The sequence below is a fragment of the Lagopus leucura genome, unplaced genomic scaffold (genome assembly GCF_019238085.1).
Source record: "Lagopus leucura isolate 7727_CA_CO unplaced genomic scaffold, USGS_WTPT01 98-5_obj-0_obj, whole genome shotgun sequence".
NCBI lineage: Eukaryota > Metazoa > Chordata > Aves > Galliformes > Phasianidae > Lagopus > Lagopus leucura.
The window spans coordinates 1-22,069 of record NW_024967725.1 but is presented as its reverse complement, the minus strand read 5'-3'; the positions used below and the strand labels follow the sequence as shown (position 1 = coordinate 22,069).

At 56.3% G+C, this 22,069-nt stretch overlaps 1 protein-coding gene and 1 long non-coding RNA gene across 6 annotated transcripts; one reads left to right on the top strand and one right to left on the bottom strand.

Moving 5' to 3' along the window:
* Nucleotides 1-1,135: 1,135 nt before the first annotated feature.
* LOC122193278 (peroxisome proliferator-activated receptor gamma coactivator-related protein 1-like) lies at nucleotides 1,136-11,321 on the top strand. Its single transcript, XM_042894024.1, is given in 16 exon segments — nucleotides 1,136-1,242; nucleotides 1,245-1,556; nucleotides 3,454-3,594; nucleotides 3,697-3,849; nucleotides 4,043-4,159; nucleotides 4,274-6,034; nucleotides 6,036-6,825; nucleotides 7,091-7,144; nucleotides 7,451-7,511; nucleotides 7,733-7,805; nucleotides 8,004-8,785; nucleotides 9,937-10,116; nucleotides 10,244-10,307; nucleotides 10,493-10,614; nucleotides 10,696-10,847; nucleotides 10,994-11,321. Coding segments are annotated over 16 exon segments (4,941 nt in total). The 5' UTR covers nucleotides 1,136-1,167; the 3' UTR covers nucleotides 11,098-11,321.
* A 4,431-nt stretch (nucleotides 11,322-15,752) lies between these two features.
* Nucleotides 15,753-21,879, bottom strand: LOC122193277. Of its 5 annotated transcripts, XR_006182862.1 has the most exons (5): nucleotides 21,582-21,879; nucleotides 20,438-20,469; nucleotides 18,931-19,074; nucleotides 17,600-17,887; nucleotides 15,753-15,879 (listed from the first exon to the last, which is right to left on the bottom strand). It is a non-coding gene; the product is annotated as an uncharacterized LOC122193277 (long non-coding RNA). The 5 variants fall into 5 exon arrangements; XR_006182861.1 differs by lacking the exon at nucleotides 15,753-15,879 and having other exon boundaries at nucleotides 16,806-17,887; nucleotides 21,545-21,879; XR_006182858.1 differs by lacking the exon at nucleotides 15,753-15,879 and having other exon boundaries at nucleotides 16,806-17,887.
* Nucleotides 21,880-22,069: the final 190 nt, after the last annotated feature.

Sequence of the window (22,069 nt, the reverse complement as noted above, 5' to 3'; positions counted from 1 at the left end):
GGGGCCCTGGCGCGTGCCAGGATGGGGGCTGAGGTCACTGTGGGAGAGGAGGGCTCCCACGCAGGGCCGCGGCCTCAGAGCAGAGCTGAGCAACCTGACTGGCTGTGCCTGCATTTCTGTAGGACGTGAGAAGCTTGGGAGGTGCTGCAGGCCTGCAGGAGGAGTTGGAGGAGGGGAGCTGCTCCCTCGCCACCGGCCTGCTCGATGCTGGGGGAGCGTCAAACTCCAGCACCGGGCGGGGGTGACGCGGGGAGAGTAGCCACAGACAAAGGTCCTTGTGGCAGGGGGAAGGAAGGAGGCTCTGTGTCAGACCAGGCCCCACCGAGGGGCCAGGCGCACGGGGATGAGTAAAGCATCTCGGTCCTGTGATCCCACGATGAAATGCAGCCCGGACAGGTCTCTCCCCCCATGGGGCAGATGGAGAGTCCAGGATGTTATCCTTCACGACAGCCACTGGGGATCCCGCGGCACAGCTCCCCGGAGCACATCCGTGCTGTGCGTTGGCTCCCATTACTCAGTCCACCACTCCACCCCTGGAGTTGAAGGAGAGCCTCAGGAAGTGACAGCATTCAGAGGGACTTTGGCCTTATTTAACTTGAGGCACCAGGACAGAGCCGAACGCCCCAGTCTGACACTTGTGTGCATTCCCTATACCAGCTGCATGCCGTCCGCAGCCACATAACATCGTGCGTTGTTCTGCAGCCACCTCCCCTGCGCCGGGCAGGCTTACAGCTGGGGACAGGGCACAGAGCAGAGCTCCCGCAGGTCTTTGGGGTGGATGTGACACCGGAGGCACTTCACGGACCCCGCTCTCAGCGGGGCACGGCACTCTTCCGTGCACATCTTTGCACCGTAGGGCAGAGAGGGGCCACGGGAGGCGCCTTCCGTAGCAGCGCCCGGCACAAGCCGGTGTCGAGCAGTATGATAGCGGGGGTATAACGTGGGACACTCGGACACGGCGAGGCCAGGCCCCGCTCCGAGAAGGAGCGACTCCCGCCCAGCCCCGGCCCGGTTCCCCGCGCCCACGTGGGCAGCAGAGCCGGCACCGCGGGAAAACGCGCTCCCGCCCCGCCTCTATTGGGCGCTTCCCGCCAGTGACGCCCGTGCCGCCCCGCCCCCCGCGAGCCACGGGTGGGGCCGCTCCCTCAGCCCTCGCCCTCTACAAAGATGGCGGCGAAGTCACGGCGCTCCTCAGTACTCAAGATGGCCGCCTCGCGTCGCTATAGCCGCCACCCGCCAGTCATTCCCCTCGGCGCGGCGCAGTGCCGGCGGCGAAGGGGTGCGCTCCCGGCGTGCCCTGCGCGGGGCGGGACGGCTCGGCGCGGTGGCTGCCGGAAGCTGTAGTGCGGGGCCGCCGGCGGTCACGTGTCGCGCCCGGCAGTGGCCGCGTTGGGAGCGGAGGCGCCAAGATGGCGGCGCTGCGGGGCGGAGCGGTGCTCCCCGCCGCCGGGGTTGGGGCCGGGGTCTGCGGCGCTTCGACCGGAGCCGCCTCGCGGGGACCGGCAGGCGGCGGCGCCTCTCGCCAGCCGCCCCTGCGCGCCGGCAGCCCCCTGCAGGTAGGCGGCGGGCGGCGGCGGCAGCGGCCGCGCCGTGACACGTGGAGGCCGGGGCGGCTCCCGCGGCTGCAGCACCACGTGTGCCGGTTGCGGGCCCGCAGCGCGGGGCTGTGGCCGTCCCGCAGGGGCTGCCCCGGGGCGGGGGCTGTAGGGAGGGTCGTCCGGAGGGTCCCCGCGGCTCCCGGTTCCGGCGGTGTGCGGGCAGCGGGCGGGTGCTGCCGTCGGCGCGGGCTGTGCGCGGTGTCAGTGGCCTGGGGAAACAGCGGGGGGACGGGAGGACGGGGCCGGCGGGTGTGTGCGGATCACCCGGGGGGGTCGGGCATCGGGGGGCTGCGCGTCCCTGCCCTTCCCAGCTCGGTGCGGTGCTGCAGACCGCCCCTCGCGTCACTGTCTCCTGTCCCTCGGCTGTGCCTGCGATGCGGACTCCTATCGAGATCCCTCGTCGCGCTCTCGTACCCCCGCCCTTCGCACCGTAATGCCTGTTTGGGACGGCGCTGCCTCTGTGCGCGGCGCTCCCTGACAGTCGCTGGAAGGGGCCGTGCCCTCCGCCGGAGCTCCCCGCCCTGCCCGGGGCGAAGCCGGGGCACGCGTGTCCCTGCACAGCTCTGCGGGGCGAGCAGCTCGTGGGCACGTGCCCGTGGTGCCTGTGACTTTGGTACGTGGGAGAGCCCTACTGTGCACTTGGCCCTCCCTTTGGGGCTGCGGGCGTCCTATGCTTTCCCCACTGATGGTACCCAATGCGTGCCCAGGCGCAGTGTGCTCAGGGCCCGTACCCATGCTTTTAGCATCCCCGTGACTATAAAACCAACCATGGGACACAGCAGGGGCTCTGCTGGGAGCAGGCCGGGCGGGTTTGTGCCCCCGCCCCGACGCGAGGGTAGGAGGAGGTGCCCGGCCCCAGGTGGATCAAAGAGAGTCCCCGGGGAACACGGGTGACTCAGGGCTGTGGGACTCCTGGCGAGGCACTGAGTCAAAGGAGTTGGGGAGCGCTGGGACGTGGCCTTCTCATGGGCTGGAAAGGACCCTGGGAGTGGGAGGGTTTGATTTCTCTTCACGCTGTAGAAAGGACCCTGGGAATGTCACCAGTGGGCTGCATAATGCTGACCTGTAGGTGTGTGGCTGGGGTTTGGCTGTGTTTTGGGGGAGGAAGGCTGCCTGGCAGCTCCCTGCCAGCTCTCCCAGGTCTCTGGCCTTGGGGCATTTATTGTCCCCAGCTGCGTTATCTCTGCCAAAGCCCATCTGTAAGCAGGAACCCAAACACTGTCTCGTGCCGGCAACGCACCAATGCTGTGCCTCTGCTGCTGCTGAGGGCTGTGGTGCAGCCTTACCGCAATGTGCCAGGGGTCTGGGAAGAACAGAGGACCCAGGGTGCTGGGGATGAGCAGTGAGGAGCATTTTTGATGCTGGGTCATGAGCACTGTGTGCTCAGAGCAGTGATGGTTCCAGCCCTGGCAGTGACAGTCAGATGCATCCCTGTTGCTGAGCCCTGCACATTTTGTAATGTTTTGGGCTTATCTGAAGCGCCGACAGCCAAAACCAAAGGAGCATGTGATGGTCTGTGGGCGCAGGAGGGAAGTGTGCATCTCCCCTGCCCACTGAGCACAAGCAGAGTGCTATCAGACAAATATGGGATGTGTTGGGCTTCATTTACTGTTCTTCACCAGTCCCAAAACTGCTGGGTGAGAGCTTCCAGTCCAGTGCTTGTGATGGCAGAAAGGGGTCCGGGATTGGTGGCACAGCACCTTGCAGGGCTTTGTGCATTGGGGTGGGGTGGGGTGAACTTTCCCAGAAAGTGAGGGATTACAGTCTCTGTGGTGCCCTCTGACCTTCTTGCTCATTTGAAGGTGTGTGATGATGGTTTGTGGAGTGCTGATCCATTTTACCCCACTTCCTGTAGTGTTTCTCCTTTGAGGATGATGACCTGAACTTGTCGCTGGATACAGAAACCATTCCAGAGGCTGAGGAGATCCTGGGGACAATGCAGAACTACCTTGACTCCTCTGTCATCTCCATCATTGAGGACCTCTCCCTAAGCGAGGTGGGTCCTTGTGCATGGTGGTGGCCTTGGGCCACTCTGGGGCCCTGCTGCCCCATAGCTGTACCTTAGTGCCCTCTGAGCTACCACCCGCTCTTCCTGCAGGGCAAGGCCTGCCTGGATGCACAGAATGAGCTGTCCCTGCTCACTGCCATCACGGAGATGCTGGACAGCACAGATGATGAGACCCTGTCCCCCTTCGACACCATTGTGGACACAGAGCTGCTGACCTCGCTTCGGGAGCGGGAGAACCCCTCGGTGAGTGGTGGGGCCTCTTCTTCAACTTCAAATGCCTTTCTGAGCCTTCAGGTGTGATGTTTGGCAGGGTGGGGGATTCACAGGAGGCTCAGGAGCTCCGTGCCAATCTGCACAACCAGCCTGGGGTGAGGTGACAACACCGTTGGGAGCTCTGTACCTTCCATGCATCATCCTCTATCCATCTTTCCACCAGTTCCAGAAGTTTCTCAGCCTATCCCGGCCAGTTCTTGAGTGCAAGAGCCCTGCCTTGGAGCAGCCCAAGGGTCTCTGGTCCCTCAGCAGCGGTGGCAGCGTAACTGAAGCTGGGAAGGTGAGCAGGGAGAGCTGGAGGAGTGGTTCTGGGGTGGCGATGCCCCCAGTGCAGCTGGGAGAGAGCGTCACTAAGTGGTGGGAGCTGACGTGAGCTCTGGTTTCCCCTTTCCAGACCGACATGGACTTGGCCTGGGACCGCATTGCTCACGGCCTGGAGGACCCACCACCACCAAAGAAGCAAACATGCAGCACCCCGCGGGTGGAGAGGAAGCAGGGGCGGCCCCGTGCCCATGAGCAGCTCCCCCTGCAGCGTAGTGACGGGGAGGAGGAAGATGAGGAGGCTGCCTCCAGCCCAGAGCTGGACAGCAGCATGGAGGCTGCAGAGTTCTCCACGAATGTGCCCGAGGTGGTGGCAGAGGAGCATGAAGACCCCTGTGTCATCAACACAGGCGATGTGTCGCTGAGCGAGCTGGTAAAGTCCATGCATCCCTACTGCCTGCCCACCTTCACTGTGTGTGTGGACCCCGAGAGTGAGCCCATGGCCAAGGAGCTACTGAGCGGTCCCGTTGTGCTGGAGATCGTACCCAGGGAAGGTGAGAACATGGAGATCCCCGTGGTGCTGCAGCCCCTGGCCCCCGACTTCCCTGACTTGGAGCCCCAGCTACTGGGCACAGAGAGCAACGCAGAGTCAATCCCAGTGCATGGAGAGGAGCTGCCAGGAGATCCAGCACCTGAAACTGGAATGGAGGAGGAGGAGGAGAAACCACCTGGGAAGGAGCCCTCATGTGCAGCACTGGACAGCAAGACCCCTGTGGAGACTGCAGTGAGCAGCAAGCGTGAGATCTGTGAGAAGGGACGTGGCCGTGAGAGAGCAAGGAAGAGTCGGAAAAAGAAAGTGGAGGAAGGTCCAAGTGAGGAGGGCCGACCTGGCAGAGACTGCATGGCACACCGGCTGCGCTCAGGCAGGTCACGGCGGGCAGCACGGCCCTCGCTGCAGGTCTCTGACTTCCTGGCTCGGCAACTGGAGCAAGCACGGAAGGAGGGGCAGATGGAGCTGCATGCTGATCGGGCACCACAGCCACGTGGCCGCCCCCGGGGCACAGCAGGGGCCTCCCTGCCCACGAAGGAGCCCCCGGAGCTGCCAAAAGAGTTGGAGCCAGAAATGACAGACACAGTGCTGGAGAAGGGTGAGTCTGCAGTGCCTGTGGAGAAAACCACGGAGGAGCCACTAGCAGGGAAGCAACCCAGCCCGGTGGAGCAGGAGGACAAAGGGGCTGAACAGCCAGTTGTTGGGATGCCGAAGCAGGATGTAGGCATGGAGCCCACCCAGAGTGTGCCCACAGCAGAGCCAAGTGAGACCCTGCCCAAGGAGGCCAAACCCAAGGCCCTGAGCCTGAGGGAGTATCGCATGCGCATGCAGCACCGCCAGTCCAGCATGGGCAGTGGGAAGGAGGGCAAGAAGCAAGCAGTCAGCAAGTGGCCCAGCGTCCCTGAGCCTCCCACTGAGCTGGCAGACATTCCCTGCCTGGTGGCACCTGCACGTCCACCCAGCGAAACAGCTAGGGCTCAGAAGAGCCTGGAGAAATCAGTCAGTTCCCCTGCTGGGCCGCCTCCTGCCAGCAAAGCACCTGCAGCTCCGGTTCCAGCGCCAGCTCCAGCACCTGCCTCAGCCCCACCACCTCCAGTGACACCAGTACCTTTTGTTGCACCTACTGTGCCCCCAGCTGCTGGGACAGCTCCCCCTGGGATGCCACCACCAGCCACTACTGGTGCTTATGCCGTGTATCCACCTGTGCCTTCCTGGCCCTGCTTTGGTCCGCAGCCCCTGGGCTGCCATGCTCTGCCCCCACCACCTGGCGCTGGGCCCCCCAGCGCTTTCCACATGGTGCCCAGCCTCCCACCCCCCCCCCTGGCTTGGCCCCCACCGACCCTGCCCCCCCCCCCCACCTTTCATCCCCGGTGGCCCCTATGGCCCCGTGGGCTGGGCCCCCCCATCCTACTGGCCAGGCATCCCCATTCCACCACCTCCAGTGCCTCCTATGGCATACGGTGATCCTGCACTGCAGGGTGCAGCAGTCTCTTCAGTCCCAGCTAGTGGCCGCCCCAGCACGGCCCTCTTGCATGGGCAGTCTCCCCCCGCCTCAGAGCTGCCAGCTATCCCTGTGCAGCCATCTCCAGGCAGTGAGATGGGGACTGCAGGCAGCCAGGCCAGACCAGGGGTCAGCAGGGTATCAAGTGCTAGGAGGCAGGCACGTTTGTTGGGGGAGAATTCCATCCCCAAGGGACCCTCGGCTCTGCCCCCCACCCAGCCACTAGCAACTCCATCAGGTGCTGCTGCCCAGCCCAGCGTGGTCCCTCCTGCAGCCCCAGCTCCAACTGAGGCTGCTCCCTCCCAACCCTTGGAGGAGCCCCCACCTGCAGCACCTGTCCAGCTCCCAAAGGCTGCCCCAGCTGTCATTCCTGCAGAGGTGTCAGCTGCTGCTGTCCCTGCTGGGGGGTCCCCTGGCACCTGCCTTACAGAGGAGCCTGTGGGGCCAGCCAAGACCCCACTGGAGCCACCCAGCCACAAGCCCATCACCCAGGCTCTAGCACCACCACCAAAACCATGCCGGGAGAGCAGCAAGCCGCCCGCTGCACGGCCCTGGAGGCACCAACCACTCATCAGCCCTGCACAGCCCAGTGACAGCAACCAGGACATTGTGCAGGCCTTCATCAGTGAGATTGGTGAGTGGGGGGCTGCAGGGGCTGCTTCCAGCTGCTGATCTGCAGTGGGGTGGGTGGCAAAGCTGTGTCTGTGGGCTTGGCCAGTGTGTTTGGCAGTCTTGTAAATCCTCATTGCCTACACCCTGGGCTTACTGGTGCCTAAACTGGACTGCAGAACTGGGCGCTCCCGTCCCTGCTGTGGGAGGCACTGAAGCTGCTGTAGCTTGAAGTGTGCCCAGGGGAAGAGGGTGGAGGCAAAACTGACCTGTGCTCTCTCCTGGTCCAGGGATCGAAGCTGCTGACTTGTCCAGCCTGCTGGAGCAGTTTGAGAAATCTGAAGGTGAGGATGCAGCATGTTGTCCCCTGTGGGGTCTTCCATGTCCTTGTGCTGCATGTGCTCCTAAAATGATAGTACCTTGTGTGGTTGCCTTGCCCAGGGGCTTCTCTGCCTTTGTTTCCTTTCTGTCTTGAGTCAGTTGTTTTGACATCTCTGGGGCAGCTGAGGAGATGATGGTGGGAAGAAGAAGTGGGGGAAGAAAAGGCAGAAGCTCTACAGAGGGCGGGGATGCCTTGAAACCTCTTCCTCATGTTCACAGTCTGTCTGCTGCCTTCCAGCTCTGCTCTCACCCACCCATTCTCTTTTCAGCCAAGAAGGAGGAGGCTCCTGTGCAGCCCCCTGAGGAAAGGCGGCCAGTGAGGAGTGCTGGGTGAGTACAGGGTTCTCCGTGTGCCTCAGCATGGAGCCCTGGGGCAGCCCTGGGCTGTTCAATCCTGACAGACCGATGTAGGACTGGGATCTGCAAGGTCTGTCTTTGTAGCTCTTGGATATCGTGTGCCCCCTATTAAGGCAGCTTGGGTGGGTGCAGGTGTCCCTGAGAGCAGAATTTGGAGGCAGCTGCTTCTTACAGAGCTCCTTTCCCCTTCTCAGGTCGGAGCCCCAGCCAGAGAGGAAGCCCCCGGACAGCCTACAGGCCTCGGAGCTGGCCAACGTGGCAGGTGACGCCCAGGAGCAGGGAGGGGAGCACCTGGAGCCTTATCAAGGGCTTTTGTGGGGCTGGGAGCTGCCTGGAGGGGAACCCAGGGCTTGAGGGGAGCTGGGAGCTTGGGTGAGGTCTCCAGCCAGGTGGATTGCAATGAGGGTGCTCCCCTCTTTTCTTCATCAGGATTCCTGTCCTAACATCTCTGTGCTACTCTTGCAGGACTCACCCCCCCCAGCGACCCCTCCCCACCAGCTCTGGAAGCCGCTGCCCACTGTCTCACTGCTGGCCAAGACCAAGTCACCTGCGTCGGCACCTCAGGAAGGGAGTCAGAGGACCACCAAGCTCACAAAAGCTAAACCCCTGCCCCAGAGCAAGCTCCAGGGGAGGAGCCCAGCACCTGGCAGCGCAGCCCCCAGCCACGTCTGCTCAGGTGACCATGACTACTGCATCCCACGCACAACACGCCTGGAGAACAGCAGCATTGCTGGCACACAGCACCCCGCCACTGAGAGCGGCTCCCGCTGGAACGTCAAACACCACCGGGACATCACCATCAAGCCCATCTCCTCCTTAACCAAACGGACGCTGGACCAGCCCAAGCCGGCCCCCGCCACTTCAGTGGGTCCCAGCCAGGAGTCCCCAGGGGCTGCCTGCCCAACCCCCCTGGATTATCGGACTAGCGTCCCCAGCAAGGCCGTCACCGGGGGTGACAGCCCCGCCACCTCAGTGCTCCTATCCCCGGCTGCGTCTCCCTGCCGGGACCAGGAGGTGTGGACCCCTAGCACCCAGCCTGGCCGTGTTGCTGCCAAGAAGTCCCTGCGCTGCTACCGGAGACCGCAGGACTCGCCCAGCCCCTCTGCGGGCAGCTGGAGGGCCGGCCGCAGCCGGGCCAGCCGCTCCTTCAGTTCCAGCTCGGATGGAGCCAGCGAGTCTTCGTCATCATCCTCATCCTCCCGGTCCCGGTCACGGTCACTGTCCCCACCGCCCAAGCGGTGGCGAGGGTAAGTGGCAGAGTGGGGTCGGCTTGCTCTTTGGGTGTTGCCTGGTGGCTGATATTTTGCAAAGGTGTTTCCCTGTGGTCCCTCTGAAGGGGTGAGCAGCTAAGCAGTTAGAGTTCTGTCTGAGTCCCCCTCTGGACAAGGCCTCCTTGCCCCTCCTGGAGCCCCACCATGTGCTAGCACACACGTGAGCCCTTGGTTATGCCTTGGCTTTTGGGTGCTTTCTCTGGGATGAATGCAGGTGTTTGTACTGGTATAGCCCTAAATGTAGGAATGAGAAAAGCTGCAGGCACAGCGGGGAGCTGCTGGGGGTGAGCAGGGGAGCAACCCATCTGGGTTTGTTGTTCTGCTGCTTCCCCCCACTCCTTATCAAGGCACCTGCAGGGTAACTTTCTTTGGAGCCTTTGTACATCTGCGTGTTGCAAGAATGTGTCCCTGCCACTCAACCCAGCTGGGCTGGGACTCCCTCTGTCCCCTTTTCCTAAACACTGTACTGTCCAGTGTCCCCATGGGTGATGTCAGCCTGACCTGCTGTCCCCCAAAAGCTATGTGCCGCTCCCTGGGCTTGGGTCTTGGGTTTGTCAATGCCAGGGGCCAGCTGTGGGCAGTGTGTGCGCCTTGCTGCTGACTGGAGGCTGCGCAGCTTGGCCCTGGAGGGTTTGGGGTGCTGCACCTTTGCTTGGAGGCCAGGGGCTGTGGGCAGTGAAGCCCATATGGGGTGAATGCCATGGCCCATGGTGTGTATGGTTGGAGGCACTCAGCTCTTGACTGGGGCGGCTGCTGGGTGCTATGCAGGTGCAGTGGCTCCGTTAGCGTTGTGTGCCATGTAGAGTTCAGAGCTCCACATTCTCTGGATCCTTACCTGGTTGCAGCCATGCTGAATGGTTCCCATATACCCATGTCTTGCTCTTCAGAGGTTGTGTAATGAGATCCTACTCCGTTTAGGCTGTTAGGTTTGGAGCAGCACCTTTATAGTGCCTTTGTTCCCCATGGCAAACATGGGCAGATGTTTCCATAGCCAGGCTCACCCTGAGGATACTGATATGTCCTGTCCATGTGCCGTGCTGGGTGTTTTGGCAGAATGGAGCTCTTTTGCATCCCCAGAGCCTCGTGGTGCTGGACACAGGTGCTGAGTTTTCTCTTTTTCCCTGCAGGTACCGCTCGAGATGTTCTCACAGCTCGTCTTCCCGCTCCAGCTGCGGGTCATGTGGCAGGTCCCGAGACAGGTCCTCCTCTTCCTCCTCCTCATCCTCCTACTCCTCCCGGTCCCCGTCCCGCAGGCAGTCCCGCTCCCGTTCGCCCTCTCCCTGCAGGAGGAGTAACAGAAGGAGAAGGTGAGTATGGTCCCTTTCACAGAACACCTACTCCTTAGGTGTCTCCCTCGTGTCTTGCTCCTGAGATAACTCTCTTCCAACACCTTCCTCGACCCTACAGCTCACAAGTTTGTTTTCTGCTCTACAGATACAGTTACGATGCACAGGACCACTACCAAAGGCAGAGGATCCTCCAGAAGGAACGTGCAATAGTGAGTGGATTTAGGGATGTAGTTTAGTGGCTACGGTGGTGGTGGGTCAACGATTGTACTAGATGGTCTTAGAGGTCTTTTCCAGCATTGATGATTCTATGAACGCTGGATGTGTTGTGGGGCTGGGAAGCTGGATTTGGGGCTCCTTAGGTCATCGTCTCACAGAAGGGTGCCCCTGCCCGCAGGAGGAGCGGCGAGTTGTGTTCATTGGCAAGATCCCCAGCAGGATGACACGGTCGGAGCTGCGGCACCGCTTCTCAGTGTTTGGGGACATCGAGGAGTGCACCCTGCACTTCCGCTCCGAGGGGTAAGAGCTCTCCTTGGTCTTTCCCAGCTCCTCAAGAGGATGGTGTGACTGTGCCCATGCTCATCTCCTTCTTGCTTCCAGGGACAACTACGGCTTTGTCACCTATCGCTATGCTGAGGAGGCCTTTGCTGCCATTGAGAGCGGCCACAAGCTGCGACGTCCGGATGAGCAGCCCTTTGATCTGTGCTTTGGTGGCCGCCGGCAGTTCTGCAGGAGGAACTATGCTGACCTGGGTGAGTTACACCCTGGATCCCTTCCTTCCCACATGCATTCGGTGGGTGGTTGGATCCCCCGCCAGCCCCTTCCCCCCCTGCATTCTCTCCCAGCCCAGCACCGATTTTAGATGTGGCTCAGGGCAGGCTCTCCCTGTATCTTTCAGACTCCAACCGAGAGGATTTCGATCCAGCCCCTGTGAAGAGCAAGTTCGACTCGCTGGACTTCGACACGCTGCTGCGGCAGGCACAGCGCAGCCTGCGGAGGTAGCAGCAAGCATGGCGGAGCGCCCGCCCCTGCTTTTATACTCAAATACAAAAGACAAAAAAAGTGGAGAGAAAGATGAGGTTTTTAAGAAAAAGAAAAAGGAAAAAAAATTGTTTTATAACCAGTATTTAAGGAGGACGGGCAGTTTCCCATCAATTGGAAGGGCCTAGGTGAGTGGCAGCCTCGGGCTTGCCGAGCCATGTAATAAATGTGGATGCCCAAACCCAGCTCTGCCTTGTCTCCTTGATGTGGTCCCTTGAGTGCTCAAGGTGGGCAGGAGGCTCCTTAGGTCTGGCCCTGGGAGAGGGAAGGGTACAGATACCTTTTAACACCGTGCACTCCTTGGGTTTGGGATGTCTGGGAAGTGGGGCAGGATGGGGGCCGAGGCACTCCAGTCCCTGTGTTAGCCCCTAAATGGCCTAACGGGGTGAACAAGTTCTGTCTCTCGGTCTCTGGCTATCTGTAGGTTTTGGGGCCACGTGCACCTCCCGTGGTGGCCACGCAGGGGCAGTACAAGATCCCCATCCACAGCTGCTCCAATGGGATATGGGGGCTGCAGCCCTCCACTGTGGCAGCAGCACAGGGGACCACGTGTGCAAGGGTGGTAGTGTGTCCCCTTCCAGACTGCTGCTTGGTTGTGCTCCTGTTCACCGGAAGAGGGGTTTGACACCTTGTCCCTTGAAGTAGAGGCTGCAACTGAAGAGAGGCTGCAGCCACCTGCACCCTACAGGGGATGGGGCTGATGGGCAGAGATCAAGATCACAAGATCACAAGATCCACCACTATGTGCATAGGTCTCTGGGAAGTGCAGTGATTTTTGGAGAGGCAAAGCCTTGCTTCTGTCTGCATCCTGGGTGGCATGAGCCCTGACTTAGCTCTGGGCAGGCGTCCTCCTGGTACCCCAGGTATGTGAAGTGAGGCTCTGATGTGGTCTCCCACCCTGCCTGGCCCCGGACTTTGTCCAGGGAAGAAATTGAGGAGGTGGCTGCATGCAATGGGGTGTCAATGGGAATGCAGCTCTACAGAGCCCTTGGTTGGGCCTTTGCACCCTGCTGAGTGAGGTGCTCTGTGGACACAACTAGACATGTGTAGCAGAGCCTTATGTGCTAGTGGCCAGGAGGGAATTGGCCCCCATGGTTTCCGGGCATTCAGGCAGCCCCATGAGCACAGCATCACTGTGCCTGTACATCTCTGGGCTGCATGTGGTCCCCTCTCCTTGCTCCTGTGGCTGAGGGAAAGCAGTGGGTGTGAAAGCGTTTGTGTTGCCAAAAGAATTAACACCCTGCTGTTGCGCCCTATAAATCTTTCAAGTGCTGGAGGCTGGCTTTATCCTCCTGTGTTGCAGTTTAATGGTTTCCGTTCGCAGTAACCTGGCCTTGTGTTCTGAGGTTATTGATTTAAAGTCTGTTGTGGAGGCTGTGAGAGCTGCAGAAAGGTGTTTTCCTGTCGCCCAGCTGGTGGCAAAGGCTCCTCAGACAAGGTTATTTGGGGCCTTGGGGGGGGGGGGGAGGGGGGTGTTGCCCAGGACCAAGTACCCACATCACCATGGGGGTGGGCAAGCTTGATAGGACCTGACTTGTGATGCTCAGCCTGAAAACACAGACACCAACCACACTGTGCAGAGCCCCTCATGGTCTGCAATGGTTTCCTCCTCTAGGATCCCAGCCCTTGGGGTTCAGGCCGACTCCACTCCTCCAAGCTCAGAGGTCCCCTCGAGAACTGGGAGGGATGCTTATCCTGTTCTAAGGCTCCAGCATCTCTGCTGTCCTACATCACTTGCCCCAAATCTCCCCCTGGCCCTGGTGGACAGCCAGGAGTTGTGTGTGCTTTAAATCTGTGCAGCTGAAAGGTTCATTTCCATGCTCCCTCCTACAGCTGCTTTGCAGACACCTCGTGTCCTTTTGCTCACATTGGGATATTCTTCCAGGGCCATCCCATAAGCAATTGTGTGTAAGGATGCAATGGATGTGTTGTAGGTGCCTCTAAATTGAATGTCTGCTCCAGCCAGTAACCAGGTATTGCTAATGCTTTCTGAGTCTTCCTATAGAAAAGTCTGCAGCTGTAATGTCCCAGGAAGCAAGTGGCCATCAGATCTACTGTCTGGTGGTAGCAAGGAATTTGTGAGAAAAATGGCATAGGATGTAGGAAATAGTCCCAAATTTGGAGAAGTATAAAAAAAAAAAAAAAAAAAGAAGAAAAGAAAAAAGGAAAACTCACAGAAAATGTAACTGCTGTGTTTTCATTTTGGTTTGGTTTGGTTTTTTTTGTGCTAAGCCTTATGTGAGCAGACCTCTGGGAGGGTAATGCTGGGAGCACTGGGGCATGAGGTCCAGCACTGGTCTCTAGTGCTTCAGAAGAAGGAAGGAATACCTCAGCACTCTTAGAAGCTAGTTAAGAAGGAAATGATTATTTCTTTATCTTCACATAGACCAGCAGAAGCCTGGAGGCCTGGGGCTGAAGCAGCACCTCCTTCAGGACACCTGGCCAGCCAGGAGCTGCAGCACGGTCTGTGTGCCTGTCAGCTGGGGCTGGTCTGTCTCAGTATCCATGCAGCTCACAGCCTTTGTGTGCAGTGGAGCTCATCCTTTCTGGATGCAGAGCTGCAAGGATATTCTGGAAGAAGTCTCCTAAAGCCTCACGCAGTGATGGTGATGTTTCTGTCTCTGCTAAAAATAACTTGTCTGATGCATCTGAGCATCATGCCATTCCTTTTTCACAGGAGAACCACACTGCTGTTTTGCATTCATCCTGCAGTGTTTCCATTTCTTCAGTTTCCAGCAAATGTCCTCCCTCATTGATATTTTGCTGAGTTTTGCTCCCTGTGTCCCCACTGAGTGACGGTAAAACCCATTGCTGGGCTCTGACCATGGCTGGTTCCCCTCCCCAGCGCGCTCTGTGTGTTGATGGATGCCCACTCCTCTCTGCAGGGCTCCCAGGGCAACATTACTGCTTGCTAAAACCACAGCTGAAATAACGTTATGTTTCACTTTGTGGTAAATCAATAAGGAAATTCTCCTTCTCTTTTGTTGGATACCTGAGCCCTGCCATTCTGCTGCTGTTTATTGCCTGGCATTCACTGGGAAATTAAAGGCTCCTATAATTGCACAATTTCTGCTCTGTATTCTTCTTGTAGCCTTAGAGACAGCACAGCATATGCTCATGGCCGTGCCTGGTGTGCAGCCGGCCCCAGAACAGCCAGCCAGGGCCCTTCTGCTGCCCTTTCTCAGGACACAACCATGCTATGGTGTCTCTAGTTTAACCTGAGAAGATGCTGCTTAGGTGACAACGGAGCCATAGGCTGCTGGGACAAACGGGCTTAGCACCTCCCGGCGTAACGCTGGGGAGGCCACGAGCCCATGGGAAAATGCCACGTGGGGTGAACTGAGTGTGGCTGGAAGGCTCACTCAGGAGGTGAGCTGAGAGGTTGTGAAATCGTGATCTTATCGGTACTTGGGGACAGGCTGCGTTCCCAGGTGAGCACTGAGAACTGCATCTTTAAACAGCTTATTTTTAGAGACGGGAAGCGTGTGGAGAAGCGGCGAAAAATGCACTCGTGCTGTTACCTGGAGACAGCTGGGGCTTGTCCTGAAGAAAGGAGCCCTGCCAAGCACCTGGGGGCAAAGGGATTCCTACATGGCACTTGTTTGCTATGACAAGGTTGCACAGGCTTGAAAAAGCAAGGGTAGCAGCTCAGGCCATGCAGCTTGAGAGGGTGTGTGCTTGGCAGTGTGAGTCAGACACCCTGACAAGTGTGACGCCTGCAGCCCATCTCGGGTCTCCTGAGGTGCACGCAGCACACGTGGTGCTGTGCACTGAAGATGCGTGGACCAGATGAGGTCTGCCTGTGGAACCTCAGGACACAGCCCTGCACTGGGACATGGAGTGTGCATTTCTAATGCTTCTGGTTGAGTTTAGTAGGGTGAACGCACTTGGCTGGTTAAAAATACGAGTTAAGTGTATGATGGATAGGATCATAACCATTGGGACAATGCACAGTAAATGCATGAGGAACTAGCTCAGGCTGTGCTTGAGCTCCTTAGGCTTTGAAGCCTGGCTATGGGGCTATGGGGCAGCCAGACCACTTTGGTCCATTTTCACAAGTGAGCACGGTGCTGCCGACTATCTCATGTGACTAAAGGGACCTGCAGGATGTGTCTGGCTGTGAACTGTAGCTGCCACCAGGGGACAATGAATAAGTCAGTGTCCTTCAGGTGCTGCTGGAGTCAGACTCTAAAGAAGGCAGTGCTATTAATGGCCTGGATCAAAGGAGTAGGTCAGAGCGGGACAGGATCTCTGGAGAGCCAGTAGCAACTGGGGGAAGGGGTGACAGCAGCCAGCATCTCTTGCTGCTATGGACAGCTGCTCCCTTAATCCCCATCTCTATCAACATCTCTAAACATCTCCGTGCAGAAGCAAGGTTGCTGAAGCAGGGCTCGGTTTTGTCTTTGCTCACTCTCTCTTGTACTGCTTTGGCTAGCAGCTAATTCCTAATTGTAGGCTCTGGAGGAGTTGCCTCTCTTGGCTGTCCGTCCCTCAGAATTTGCTGTTGGGCCCCCTGTTCCCTGTAGCCTTCCTCCTGCTGCATAAAACATGTTTCTATTAGCAATCATCTTGTTTTTAGCAAGCTGCAGTTCGAAAATGATTTTGGCTGGCCTAAATGTGTGGCGGGTTTTTTATTTAACTTGCCAGAATTTGGGATTTTCTCTGCTTAATCTTTGGCCACAACTTACACTTGTGGAAGGATGTCTTTTTTACTTCAGAATGCCTTCTTCATCAGCTGTGCATCTGTGCCATATTTGGAGATAATTCTTCGTTAGCATATTTTGACTGATGGCATATTTGAAGCTTTAAACACAGGGTCTCGGTGTCACTCACAAGCATTTTGTCCTTTCATCAGCTACTGTAAAATCCTTCTTTAATTATTTCCTAAATTTTCTACTTGCTGCCTTCTGAGGGAGAATGCACCCATCTCCTTTATTCCAGTTGCATCGCACTGCGTAGTACTTTTGTTCTCGCTTTTCCTCCCGGCAGTGATGAATTTGAGCACATTGTATTTGCTATGACAGAGTTACTGTTCACTCTTACATTTCTAACTGCCTCCCATGCACTGCCCATGACTAACTCAAGAGTTCATTCTCTACTTGGTGCCTCTGAGAGGTCGTTCTAAGAACCATTCAAGGCTAAAAATACAGTCTTTGCATCATTCTTTGACATGGCACCCACCCAGTCTATCGGGGTAACTCATGTCTCCCATTATGATTGTGTTTTCTCCACTGACAACTGCCCTGAGTCCTCCAACTGTTTTTCACTCCACTGTCCTAATCGGGTGCTCAGCAGTATGTACTCAGTGTTCGATGCATTTCAGTGAGCATATTCCTCTGGTAGTCTAAACAAAATAAAGAGACTTCCAGCTGAGAGACCTCCCTCATCTTTGGTGATGGAAACAAGCATTTTATGATCACTACCAGTTAAGGTCAGCTCACCGTGTACAAAAACGGACAGTTTTCCATATGCGTTCTGGAATCCTTGACAGGTTGAAGGCTATGGTACTCTTTCCCTATTTTCCCCCATCTCTATTCAGAGGCTGGCACTTAATTTGCTGGTTTTCGCTTCTCGATGACCAAGACTGGCTTAAGTAGCAGATTGCACACAGCATTAAATAATGCAATGTTTTCATATCTGGATTGATTTGCAGTTCTTGCATACTGGACACAGCCCCAGCAACAGCTTAAGGAGAACGGACCTTCTTAGCCCCATCCTTTGCTTTGCTAACAGTACTTGCAAAATGCTTTAGGTGCACACAGCACAGAAAAATGCGTCGTGTTTGGCTTTTAGGAGCATCTGTGTGTAAATTATTTGTTTTATCTACTATTCTCCAGTTGCTCCGCCTGCTTATTTATTTATTTATTTATTTATTTTGCTTGTTTCTAAACCCACTCTGAGACGTTTGGAGGTACAGCCTTAGACAGCCTCTGCTTACAAAGGAACCACCTCGGGCAGCGTTTGCTGCAGGCAGCTGGGCGCTTCCAGCTCTGTTCTAGTTTCAAGTGAACGTTCCCATATCCCCTCCAAACAGCAACAAGCTGACTTTGCTGCACCTTATGAGTTCAGACGAATCAGTTATAAGTGCACCTTGCTACATCTGCCCCTCCTTTTGTTACAAAGGTGACCTTTTCTAGTCTGACTGTTCAACCCCCCGGATTGCCTGTTTCTTCAATGGGGATAAACGCCTCTCTGAAACCTCAGCCCGCCTTCCAAATCCATTCTTTTTTATTTACACAAACATTACAGTTACTGGTGGCACATTGTCTTGTGCACTGAAATCCATCCTAAACTCAACAGAGATCCCCTTTACTTTCTAGATAGCATTCTGCCCTTCTCCATGCATCTGCTTCAATGTGGGACAAGAAACTCTGGAGCAGGGATCTTGTTGCTGCTTTATCCACCCCATGGTGGTTCACAGACTCCCGCACAATAGTGTAAACCACAGCATTTCCCTTCTCACCTGTGCCTGTGGATCGCAGCACGTGCTGCACCGTGCTTTCCTCTCATCAGCCAGTTTCCTCTCCTTTGCCATGCTGGCTTTTGGGTTGTATCCACAGTGCAAAGCATGGCCCACAACTCTGCTGGGGTGGGAGGACTTTTGGGAGTGAATTTTGCCGTTTAGCTGAATGCCTTGTCAAAGGTTAGTTTATCTTCTCAAAGTCTCTCCAAGCTGCCGTGTTCTCCCTTCGGCCCAATCACAGCCTGCTGTATGATTCCACATTCCTTTATATTTCTTTATTTATTTGTTCTGAGGGAAAGGAAAAAAAACACCTTGTTACACTTTATTTAAGCGTAGGATAAGGTACGCACATTTGCGTGAGATCCTCCCTGGAATAGTGTTAGAACAAGCATTCAGTCCTGGCTTGCATTATTTTACCTCTGTAATCTCAAGTTTGCTGCAGGGAACTATCCTGTCCTGGCGAGAAAACTGAGAAGACGGTATCTCTCTCGTGTTCCTATAAATCATTTAACAAAGGCAATATATTGGAGCTAAGCCAAGTTCCTCAGAATAAGGCATGTTTCTGCTTAACCTTCAGTGAGGTCTCATTTGTTGCTCTACTTGACAAGGCATAGCCTGCATTTGGTTCTGCTTGGCCGGGGGCTCCCCAGAGGACTAGGATGCTCGCTCTTTCAGTCGAAGCCTCATAGTGTGTGGTTCGAAGCAGAGCTTGCCTGATGTGTTAAATACACTTTGCTGATGACTTGTAGTGGATTACAAGCTTGAATTTGTGGCGTTGTTTTTTTTCTTTTCTTCACTTGCTTTTGTTCCTACTTGGGATTCACTGTTTCCTGAGAGGCTCCTCCTGAGACTGTGGTACCCACTGGGTGTCCACTAAGGTACGAGGACTGTTCAAGAATGCCTGCGTAAGTCCTGCTTCATTGCAGCTGGCCTGTATTGCTCAGATGTGCTGATGGAGAAGGTGCTGCTCTCAGTGCAGGATTGCTGCAAGCCGCACAGGAGGCAGACTCTTGCAAACCAGCAATTTGTAGTCCATCCCCTTCTCACATTTCTGCGTACTCAGACCTGAGAGGCAGGCTTTTTATAGGGGGGGTTGAATCCTATTTCCACTGAATCCCATAATTGCAATGCTGTTTCATGGGGCCATTTTTTTTTTCCTGCTTCTTCCTGGTCTCTGGTACCTCTGCGGCCATAACAATACCAGGTGTGGTGCATAGCTTATGGGGTGAGAAGACAAATTTCGGCTCTAATGCCTTCTTGTGTATTTTCTGTTCCTATGGCAGAACGGATGTTGGAGAGACTTGCTGTAGCATCTGCCTTGAAAGCCTTACCTCTGAGATGCCAGGCTCTGCTCGGTGTTAAGTGAAATTGTCTGCAGCTCATTAACATCAAAGCATTTTCTCCACTGGTCTGGGCAGCTCAGTAGTAACCAGCAGATGAACCAGAGAGCAGATACGCTCTCTGCTAAACTTTGCCTGCAAACAATTAACATCAAAGGGGAACCACTGTGAAACAGGGGGAAAACAATGCTTCTACTGCAGTGAGCCTCATATTTAGTGCGGAGCAGGGGGAGGCCAGAGCCCCAGCCCAAGGCTTTGTGCTGAGGTGTCTGCAGGAGTGAGCAGAAGAACGGCCGCTGGCAGTATTGCCCACAAATGTGCTGCATTCACTTTGTTTTGAACAGAGCTCCCCAGAGCTGTTCGGAGCAGCATGATACAGGCTCTGGTGTATCAGAGCCCAGCCAGCCTAGTTTCAGGATCAACTTGGATCTGCTGTCACCTCAGCACGCCTGAGGCTTTCACCACATTTCACCACATTTGCCATCACTCTTGAAGACTTTCCTGAGAACAGTTCCACAGTGCTTCATGCCCCTCTCTACTCTTCTGAGGTCTTGGCTAGTGATTCCAGTGCTTCTGCCTCTTTCTAAAGCGGACTTTGACCCTCTGTTTGCCTTTCCTCACAGGAAGCCTATGGATTTAAGCCATTTTTTTGGCTGCCAGACCATTCCCTTCCTCTAGCTCTCTAGTTCATGCCTTCCTCATCTTCTTCCTCTCTGGTCTGGCAGTGGATAAGAAAACCAGGCTGCTGGTATTTACCACACTAGCAGTGTGTGATTAGCGGTGGGGAACAGGAGGGGCTTGAAAACAAATTAAATCTCTGTCTCACTTTCTGCTTGTTCGACCACAGCTCTAACATGCTGCAGCTGCAGGTCAGAAGCTTTTTGTCAAGTGTTGCACCAGCACAGAATAGAAACATGGGGCTATCTCAAAGAGTTTGCAGTCTAAACACTGATCTAGAAAGAGAAGGTTGCAAACAACAATGACAACAAAAATGCCATTATGCCAAATGGTGCCTCTCTGATAATAAAAGCTGGGGTCAAGATTACAGATGATGAACTACAGCGAGATGTGATCAGCCAGCACGTGCTTCCTTCCTGCCAGCTCTTTCATGGGAGTGCTCACTGCCAGCCACAGGCAGGGCAGAGCGCTGCAGGGCACAACTGAAACAGTCAAAGGTTTGTGAGTCAAAGTTGTAGGAGGTGACTTCCAGGCGCTCTAGGGCTAGGTACTTTCTCCAGAAGGCAGGCACACTTTGTGAAAAGCTCATGCAATTCTGTCAATCAATGCACTGACAGATTTCTAACATCACCTAGGCAAGAGCCAGACCATTACAGAACTGTGGGAATTCGTCTTGTCCATCCTAGAAAAAGAAAGGCATATGGAGGCTATGCACAGAATGGTGTTAGGATAGAGTAAGGGTTAAAAGCTGCAGGAGCAAGATGACAAAACTGCTTTTAACTGGAGATTCAACAATTTAAGACCAGCCTCATATGCATACCTGGGCCATCTCTGTCACAGCAGGGATGTGACCTAAGGGCAGAAGAAACAAGGGGTTAATGACAGCTCAATGGCCAAGGCCATGCTGCCACATTCATGAACACTGGCCATTGAATCTCAGGCTTCTACGACCAGATTGCACCAAACGTATGCTGTGAGGATAAGGGGCTCCAAATGGCCCTGCACCCTACCAGAGCAGGCCTGGCCAAACTCTTGTTGCTTTACAGCTGCAAGGACACAAGCTGAAAGTTTTTCCTGCAATGAATTAGAAACCATCCCCTAATTTTGTGTATTAAAGGCCAGCTAATAACCTTTTCTTTTGCTACAATTCAGCTCCAAACAGCTCTGTCCCTTCCTTGAAATTTATCTCCTTTCTCCACTCGAGCTGATAGAGCAATCGTATTTCGTCTTTGCTTTCTCTCTGCTGGACAAGCCAAGCTGAGCTGTCCTGGTTTCCTTTTGTAAGGCAGGCTTCTAGCTGCATGCACCACGAGCCCAGAGCTCTGAAGCAGGATGGACAGCATATCCCAGATGCGAGTGCTCCTGAATGGGGCACAAGCACTTCTCTGTCTCCACGGGAAGCGTCACCTCTGGGACATCCTACTTCCAAATTTGCACGCCGCCAGCGTTGACCCCTCTGCCTTCCCAGCTCCCTAATTGGGTGCAGCTCGGCAAGGTCATGGGAGGGAAGGTAATGATGCTGGTGGCTGGGGTGGGGAAAAGAAGGTCGTGACTCCTGGGTTTCATCTCTGGCCTTGCTGCTTACCCAACTGTATTTCTATTTGACAGCAGAGGAAGAAGACCGTCTGCTGAAAAGCTGTGGCTGCAAATCCCTCCCGCCTGCTTTTCTAGCGTAACACAAGGCGAGGTGTTTCCTCCCTCATGACAGAAGAGTGGACAGCAGCAGCTGGTCCTGCAGCAGGCTCGGGGCAGGCTCTGGGTTGCAACATTTCACCGTTTCAAGCTCAATGCCCCGAGCATTCATAAAGCTGCTGCTGCTGCTCTCCTCCTCCTGTCAGCGCGAGTCCGGTGCGCTCCGGAGCCCAGCCACCAGCACTGCACGGCACCCAGCAGCACCGACCCTTCCCCGGTCCCTCCAGCTGCTCACCGCGCGCCATCAGAAGCTGCGTTACCCCACCACACACCCCTGAGCTCACGCCGGAGCAGCTTTTTACTCGTGGCCTAAGGCTGAAGGGCTAAAACGCAGGCGGCGGTCGGTCGAGGAGCCACGGCTGCCAGGAGGCAACCGAGGCATGTCTCCTTTTGATCGTGGGTCCGGCTGCTTTGGCCGCCCTCAGAGCGGGAGCGGAGATTTCAGTTCTCGGCAGAAACGCGCGCGGCCCTGGAGGCAAGACGCCCCCCCCGTCAGTGACAGGACGTCCCCTCGGGGCCGGGACTTCCCCTCAGGATGAAGCGTCCCCCGTGGGAGCGGCGGCCCTTCAGCATGGGGACGCCCCCGGGGCTGCCGCGGCGACCGCCCGCCGTCGCGTCCCGCGGACCCGCAGGGCCGGGCGCGGCGTCCGCTCGGGACGCGGCGCGAGAACGGCGCCCCCCCGCGGGGCCCGGCGGAGCCCCTCACGTGCGGGCGGACAGCGGGAGGCCGCGCGGGAGAACGCGCAGGCGCGCGGCGGGA